The sequence below is a fragment of the Arachis ipaensis genome, chromosome B08 (genome assembly GCF_000816755.2).
Source record: "Arachis ipaensis cultivar K30076 chromosome B08, Araip1.1, whole genome shotgun sequence".
NCBI classification, from domain to species: domain Eukaryota; kingdom Viridiplantae; phylum Streptophyta; class Magnoliopsida; order Fabales; family Fabaceae; genus Arachis; species Arachis ipaensis.
In genome coordinates this window covers 127441803-127450588 of record NC_029792.2, presented here as the reverse complement: position 1 = coordinate 127450588, position 8786 = coordinate 127441803, and the positions used below count along the sequence as shown (strand labels likewise).

Here is an 8786-nt window from a genome sequence, read left to right as displayed (position 1 = left end):
CTACTCATACTTTACATTATTAATTTCCTTACATATTTAAAAAAACGTTTCACTAAATTGTATTTGCAAAATAAAATATTATCAAAAGTTGGTAGCATTTCTTTCCAAGTAAGTGCGACAAAAAATCATATACAATTTTTATAAACATATAATAAAATGCCAAAAAAGTAATAACCAAAAGAACTCCTAGAGAGTACTATTTTATCATCAGACAACACTTTTCAAAAGGGTAATTTTTGATGGTCAGCGACATCGCCTACTTCCAAAAAATCAATTCTACATTGCTTGAGCCATATGTACCCATCTACTTCAAAAAAACAGAGTTTCTCCGAGTCAAAATTATTAACACAGGATCGATTTTTACTGGTACTAAGCAGTGTACTTGTTGTTCCTAAACATCTTCAAGTTATGATTCCTGCACGAGCATATACAATAAAGACAAATTAATTCAAAGATCATAGTTGATCATGATAATCTATTTTATCGATATTTTTCTATTTAAACAACCAGTCAATCTCAAAGTATATATACATAAAGTGATTTATTTCCAACCATGGTTAACATTAATAAAGCAGAAAATGATAGAGTTCTTTAAATACATGAAGATATACCCATAGTATATGACACTCAGAAACCCATAATCAATTAATGAAAGCAATAACCTCAAATGATGAAGAAATTAAGTGCGTATAAAAGTTATACCTGTAATGGTTAATGTTTTAAGAAAGTACCATATCTCCCAAGCGAACACCTGCAGCTGTCATGAAATGAAAAAGAGCATCCAATCGCATTTCAGGTGGGATCCCAAAAATTTGGCGCTTTTTCTGCTCATTTTCACATAAAAACTGATAACACTGCATCCAAGCTGAACCTATCAGACCCAAGTCAGTCAACATATCCCATACATCTGATTCGCTATAAAGGCGAGGCCTACTTTGTTGCATAATAGCCAACCCTTTTTCAGCAATTGCAACTTGTCTTTCAATTAACGAGACTTGCTTTTCGACAACCGAAACTTGCCTTTCAGCCACAGAAGCTTGTCTCTCAGCTGATTCAACCTGCCTCTGAGCTACGTCATGTAGCTTAGTAGATAGATAAGTACCCTCTTTGACAGCATCGGCCATGGTAGTAATTTCCAAAGCAACTTTCTCATATTGTGCCTCTAAAAAATCATTCATAGGAGACTTACGCTTTGTTCCTCTTGACGTCGAAGTCCCACCTAATTGATTTGGTTGACTATGAGGAGCACTTGGTGAATCTAAATTAGCAGAAAACGTTGGAGTATCATGTCCCCTACTAACATCTTTGTCAGAAAATCCAATGTTTTCAAATGAGTCATTCAAATCAATGTGATCTCTATCAATTTCTTGAATCCTTTCTCGTGACGTAGCAGCCCCTTTACCAGTAGCTCTATCAGCTCCGAACAACTCCTTCAAAGTATCATAATGCTTAATTTGCATTTTTTTTCTATTTTTCTGCTTGTGGTTTCTCCTACATAAACAAGTGTTGAAATTATTCGTTGACTAACTTCATCAATAGTATAAGTAATAAAAGCAAAGTTTAAGATACCTTAATGAAGTCTTGCCACACTTCCTCTTCAGCTTCAAACTTTCTAGTTACAGGATTCCATGCAAATCTACTTAAGTGATGAAATAAGTCATATGCCTCAGCAAAATGATCTTTCAATGTCTTCATTCTATTCTTTATGTGATTCTTTGTTATGTGAGGGCCTATTGCTATGCTCAAAGTCTTGACAACATTGGCATATGCTTCAGTTGTCCACGAGCCATCATGCCTATTACCTTTCGATGCTTCCTCTGCTAATGCATTTAGCAAAACTTCATCCATATCATCAAACCATCTTAAGTTGTCTTTCGAAGGTTGATTGGCTTCTGCTGTTTTATTTCCCTTATTCGGCATTACGTAACCTGTAACAATCCCATAAAAAATCCAATCAAACACTTCTGAGTGAAAACTATACATACATATATATCCATATTCACATATAAGAAACATAATCACCTATAATGATTGATACACATTCCACATTTCGAATGCAATGTTATCTCTTAACAACGATGCATGCCTATATTCCTCATCACGTGGTTGATTTGATTGTGATCTATCTATGCTTTGTTCTTGTAGCAATTCTCGATCAACCGCATCAATTATAGACTGATCAACATCGACACCCATTAAAAAGTTATGCAGTATGCAACATGCCAAAAAAATGTCTCGCATAGTTTCAAATGAATAATAAGGTTCTGTGTCACCGGCTATAATTGGGAATCTTTTCTTTAAAACTCCAAAACATCTTTCGATGACATTTCTTAATGAAGAATGTCGGTGGTTGAATAATTCTTTGGGATTTTGTGGCTCTCGTACTGAATACTCTTTCAAGTGATACTGAACACCTCTATATGGTGTCAGTATCCCAGGCTTTAGCATAAATCCAGCATCGCCTAAATAGTATTTTCCTACACCAGTTACACACAAAAATTAAAGAATTGCATACTTTGACTATGAATTTAACTTTATATAGACAATTTCGTAAATAACACTAGCACAGACCTTCGGGTATTCGAAATGGATGTTCCCTACTTAAAGCATCTTTCAAAATTCTTGAGTCAGAGGCATTTCTTTCCCAACCAGACAAAACATAAGTAAATTTCATATCAAACCCACAGGCAGCAAAAACATTTTGTGTGGGGTGATCTTTTCTTCCCCGAAAACGAGGGGATTCCGCCCTTGATACCTTCACACGGCTATGAGTTCCATCTATAGCTCCAATGCAGTCCTTGTTTAAAAAGTATATTGACATATTAACATAACAATTTTGTAATTATTTCTGTTACGGCCCAGCCCAGGACTCCTGCGGGTCAACTCGACCCAAGCTCCACCCGGCCCGGCTACGCGCCCTTCAACCTCTCTAACACGCGTCCCATACAGCTCACACACAGCTATGGGACAGCGTCCCTGGAAATATGGGTCTGACCTCCAGAGGGGCCCAGGACTGACATGTATATAAATTAGTCTATGAGGTCAGGAGTCCGGGAAAACCCAGAAACTATGTCCATCCTATTCAACAGTCAAGATCAAACATGGCTAAAAGCTATCTATCATGCAAGCTACCTAAAAGTCTACCCTGGAATGGTACCCCTCCCCTAACGCATCTACTTAGCACTAGAAAACCATCTAGCAACAAAAATCAAACAAAGCAGCAAGAACATGGAGCAAATGCAAGCAGCAAACGCATGACAATAAAGCGGAAAACAGAAAGGAGCAAAGATTACCTGAATCTGTTACGAAAACTGAGAAGGAAGAAGGAAAGATGCGCAAGGATGCTAGAACGAAGCTTTGAGAGTTTCTGGGTGAAGAAGAAGGAGATAGCAGGGAGATAGTAGGAGCAAAAATGTAAAGGGAAAGAACAAAGCAAAACTGTTTAAAACTGCCACCCAAGAAGCGCGAAAGACCTGGGGGCAAAACAGTCTTTACATACAGAATTTTCCAGCCCATTATGAGCATTTAATGCTCCACGCGAAGAACGAGGCGACAAGCGGTCACTCCAACAACGAAGAGACGCGCGCAAGAGGCACGTCTCCCCCCCCCACGGGCGGCCGACCTGGCGACAACGCACAAAAGGAGAGATGACACGCCACCAACGAACCCTACGGTCGTTGCTGGCATGTCGGGGGGCACTGTTACGGCCTGACCCAAACTGAATATGGACCGGCCCAACCCGGGCACCACCCGACCCGAACGGTTAGAACAAGACACCCCTTCACCGACCCGGTTCCTTGACAGCTTCGCTACAGCTGTGCAAGGGAGGTTTCGAAAAGGGTGGGCCTGTCCTTGCAGGACCCACCTCTGACACGGTATAAATGGGGAAGGACCTACCCTTCCCCCAAGGTACGTCACATATCACCCTCCTACTTTTCGCCTGCCCACTCACTGACAAGAGGGTCGGAGTGTCTTTGCAGGTGGCCCCCCCCTCTTCTCTCACACGACGTGCTCGGGACCTCGCCAGCCCCGGACTGGAAAACCGTGACTAGACGAGCCCTTTCCTTCACCCTGGATCCTGACCCGAACCGTCCGGTAACCGACCTACCGAACATTGGCGCCATCTGTGGGGATCGTCCATGGACTTCGTACTAGTCCAGACTGGGACTGGCAGCGAGGCCGCGCCTCCCGTGCTTGGGGGAGGCGCCGTTTTGACAGAAGCCCGACAACGGCAGAGGTCGCCTCCGAGGGACGCGACGCAGACTCACGAAAGACGCCCCTTCGGAGGAACTGGCGACAACCACGCCAGGATAATGCAAGAGTTGCGCCATAGGATGCAAGACTTAGAATGCCGGCTAGTCGAAAGAGAACGCGACCAACGCACCCCGGAACGAAGCCCCACCCGTTCCCGTTCAAGGAGCCGCTCGAGGCGCTCACCCAGCCCCCAATACGAGTCGGAGAGCACGGGGGGACGGGGGCGAGCCAGAAGAAGAAGTCGAGACCCCATCATTTACGCCCGACACGAGAGACAGCGGGCGTCGAACAGAGGCGAAGAGGACGGTCGTCGGGAGAATGACGAGCCGGGGAGAACTACCCGGGGACCAGTGATAATAGGAGCGACCCCTTTCCACCGTTCCGTACTCGAGGTCCGGCTGCCGAAACACTTCGACAAGCCAACAGACATGAAGTATGATGGAACACAAGATCCCCTGGAACACTTGACGGCCTTCGAGGCCAGAATGAACCTGGAAGGGGTAGGAGACGAGGTCAGATGTTGCGCCTTCCCGGTCACCTTGGCGGGCCCGGCGATACGGTGGTTCAACAACCTCCCGCAGGGCTCGGTGACTCGATTCTCCGACATCAGCCACGCCTTCTTGGCTCAATTCACGACCAGGATTGTCAAAGCCAAACACCCAATCAATTTGCTAGGGGTGACACAGAGACCCGGAGAGCCGACCAGGAAATACCTGGACCGTTTCAATGACGAGTGCCTGGAAATTGACGGTCTAACGGACTCGGTGGCAAGTCTATGCTTGACGAACGGGCTCTCGAATGAGGACTTCAGGAAACACCTTACCACAAAGCCCGTTTGGACAATGCAAGAGATCCAGTGCGTGGCCAAAGAATACATCAATGACGAAGAAGTCAGCCGGGTCGTGGCTGCCAATAAGCGGCAGCCCGCCTACAACCAAGCCCGGCACTATGAAGGCAGAGAAAGACCAAAGGAACACGCCAGGGACGGCGGTCCGGGTAAAACACCCAAACCGTTCCCCCGAGTTGGGAAGTTCACCAATTATACCCCCTCACAGCACCAATCAGCGAAGTTTACCAACAGATAGCGGAAAAGGGGATACTGTCAAAGCCCCAACCTCTGAAGGACAGGACGGGAGGAAACAAGAACCTCTACTGCGAGTACCACAAGGGCTACGGACACAAGACTCAAGACTGCTTCGACCTAAAAGACGCCCTGGAGCAAGCTATCAGGGATGGGAAACTTGCCGACTTCTCCCATCTTATACGGGAACCAAGGAGACGTAATCGGGACCACGATAGCAAAGATAGATCCCGGCCAACAAGGCAACGACAGGAACCAGAGGGTGACGACCACGGCCTTACGGTGGTAAACGTGGTAACGGCCAGGAATACCGCCCCAAGCTCAAAGTCAGCACAGAAAAAAGATGCCAAGGTCCTAGCGGTCTCCACCTCGACAGGTAGAAGTTTCCGAGGTATCCCACCCATCTCCTTCGGCCCAGAGGACCAATGGTTTGACGAGGCACCGAAAAGTCTGCCCATGGTCATCACGGCCAGGGTCGGAACGGGCCTCGTCAAACGAATCCTAGTAGATACGGGGGCAGACTCAAACATCATGTTTCGAAACGTTTTCGATGCCCTGGGACTAAGGGATGCCGACCTGACGACCCACCAGCACGGTGTGGTAGGGTTGGGGGACCACTTCATCAAGCCAGATGGAATCATCTCACTCCCGACCTCTATGGGACAGGGGCAAAAGTGACGAACAGTCATGGCAGACTTCGTAATATTACGAGACTCCACGGCTTATAACATCATCCTGGGGAGAAAAACCATTAACGACCTGGGGGCCGCCATTAGCACAAAGCTGCTGGTGATGAAGTTTGTCACTGATGACGGATCGGTAGGATCCATCAAAGGCGACTTAGAAACGGCAGTCGCTTGCGACCACGCCAGCCTCTCTCTCAGGAAAAAATCCAAAGAAGCGTCTGGGGTCTTCCTGGCTGACCTAGACGCCAGAATAGACGACAAACCTAGACCAGAGCCAGAAGGGGACTTGGAAAAGTTCAGGGTCGGCGAGGAGGACGATAAGTTCACATTCATAAATAGGAACCTCCCCCACGAAATGAAGGAGCCATTGATGGAAATGATCAGGGCTAATGCCGACCTCTTTGCCTAGACGCCTACCGATATGCCCGGGATAGATCCCCAGCTCATATCGCATCATCTGGCCGTCAAGGCGGGAACCAAGCCAGTGGCCCAGAGGAAGAGAAAAATGTCGCAAGAAAGAGCAGAGGAGGTAGCCAAGCAAACGGCCAGCCTCCTAGAAGCAGGATTCATCCGAGAACTGGACTACTCGACTTGGTTGTCAAACGTGGTCCTGGTCAAAAAGCACAATGGGAGGTGGAGAATGTGCGTAGACTACTCTGACCTCAACAAGGCGTGTCCCAAGGATTGCTACCCTCTACCTAACATTGACGCACTCGTTGACGCAGCGGCGGGGTACCGGTATCTGAGCTTCATGGATGCCTACTCAGGATACAATCAAATACCGATGCACCGACCTGATGAAGAAAAAACGGCGTTCATAACACCAGGAGGAATCTATTGTTACAGGGTGATGCCTTTCGGTTTGAAAAACGCTGGGGCCACGTACCAAAGGCTGATGAATAAGATAATCAGTGAACTCATAGGCAAAACAGTAGAAGTCTACGTGGATGACATACTCGCGAAGACTACACGACCCGACGACCTCCTTAGCGACCTTGATGGTGATTTTTCGTCCCTCCGGCAACACGGCATGAGGCTTAATCCGCTCAAGTGCGCGTTTGCCATGGAGGCCGGTAAGTTCTTGGGATTCATGATTACTCAAAGAGGGGTGGAAGCCAACCCCGAGAAGTGTCAGGCAGTTCTCCAGATGAAGAGCCCGGGCTGTATCAAAGACGTCCAACGACTTGCCGGGAGGTTAACGGCTTTGTCCCGATTCCTCGGCGCATCAGCAGCAAGAGCCCTACCCTTCTTCAATCTAATGAAAAAAGGAATGACGTTCGAATGGACCCCAGCATGCGAGGAGGCATTCAACCACTTCAAGCAGATTTTAGCGGTACCACCAGTTCTCAGAAAACCCAGGGCCGGAGAACTGCTCTATCTCTACCTATCGGTGATCGAGGAAGCAATGGCCACGGTGCTCGTCAGAGAAGAGGGAAAGACCCAACAACCCGTTTATTTCGTTAGCAGGGTCCTCCAAGGACCAGAACTGAAATACAGCAAGCTGGAAAAACTGGCGCTGGCGCTCCTAGTCTCCTCCCGAAGGTTAAGACAATACTTCCAGAGCCATCGTATAGTAGTGAGGACGGACCAGGCGATTCGCCAAGTACTGCAAAAGCCTGACTTGGCCGGTAGGATGATGACCTGGGCCATCGAGCTCTCCCAATACGACCTACAGTATGAACCCCGACACGCGATCAAAGCTCAGGCAATGGCAGACTTTCTGGTTGAAGTGACGGGGGACCCTCCAGAGGAAACGGGCACACGGTGGAGGCTCCACGTTGACGGGGCCTCCAACCAAACGTCCGGGGGAGCAGGGGTCATCCTAGAAAGCCCAGCAGGGGTCATCTATGAACAATCGACTAAGTTCGAGTTTCCAGTGTCGAACAACCAAGCGGAATATGAAGCTCTCTTGGGTGGACTAACATTAGCTCGGGAAGTCGGAGCGACAAAGGTCGAAGTATGTAGCGACTCACAAGTTGTCACCTCGCAGGTGAACGGAAGCTACCAAGCCCGGGACCCCCTCCTGCAAAAATACTTGGAAAAGGTTAAAGAAATAACGAGTTAGTTCCAGGAGGTCATCGTCCAACACGTCCCAAGAGAAAGGAACACACGGGCGGACCTCCTATCCAAGCTGGCGAGCACAAAGCCAGGGTCGGGTAACCGGTCCCTTATCCAAGGCATGGTGAAGGAACCGACGGTCGCCCTTCACTTGACGAAGTCGAGCCCCTCATGGCTAGACCCCATCACCAACTTCCTGGAACTCGGCAAGTTACCGGAAGATGAGAAAGCAGCCAAAGCCTTAAGAAGAGAGGCAGCTAGATACGCAATCATACAGGGACAACTATTCAAAAAAGGACTCAGCCAGCCCCTATTGAAGTGTTTGCACCCCGACCAGACGGACTATGTGCTTAGAGAAGTCCACGAGGGGTGTTGCGGACACCACATCGGGGGCAAAGCCCTAGCAAGGAAGCTCATCCGAGCAGGATACTACTGGCCGACAATGATGAAGGACTCAAAGGAATTTGTTAAAAAATGCATAAAGTGTCAACAAAACGCCAACTTCCACAAGGCACCGGCCTCCGAGCTAAACTCTCTGACGACCACTCGACCTTTCGCACAGTGGGGAGTCGACCTCCTGGGGCCTTTCCCGGTCGGCCCAGGACAAGTCAAATACCTCATTGTCGCCATCGACTACTACACCAAATGGGTGGAGGCTGAACCACTGGCTACGATATCGTTCTCCAACTGTCGGAAGTTCATGTGGA

The 8786-nt window shown here is 47.8% G+C and overlaps 1 protein-coding gene and 1 long non-coding RNA gene across 4 annotated transcripts in view; both read right to left on the bottom strand.

The window, feature by feature from the left end:
* LOC110266135 overlaps positions 1-8007 on the bottom strand; it is a 10773-nt gene extending 2766 nt beyond the window's left edge. The window contains exons 1-2 of the long non-coding RNA XR_002353119.1: positions 7995-8007; positions 3061-3067 (exon numbers count right to left, since the gene is read on the bottom strand). This is a non-coding gene — a long non-coding RNA (uncharacterized LOC110266135). The remainder of the gene's footprint in view (positions 1-3060; positions 3068-7994) is intronic.
* LOC107613351 (L10-interacting MYB domain-containing protein-like) overlaps positions 708-8786 on the bottom strand; it is an 18555-nt gene continuing 10476 nt past the window's right edge. The window contains exons 1-3 of one of the 3 annotated variants that reach the window (XM_021110139.1): positions 2023-2341; positions 1570-1928; positions 708-1491 (exon numbers count right to left, since the gene is read on the bottom strand). In XM_021110139.1, the coding sequence (XP_020965798.1) occupies positions 720-1460 (741 nt within the window). In that variant the 5' untranslated portion in view covers positions 1461-1491; positions 1570-1928; positions 2023-2341 and the 3' untranslated portion in view covers positions 708-719. Of the gene's footprint in view, positions 1492-1569; positions 1929-2022; positions 2362-8786 lie in introns of those variants that run through there. The other 2 variants (XM_021110140.1, XM_021110138.1) reach the window with 2 other exon arrangements.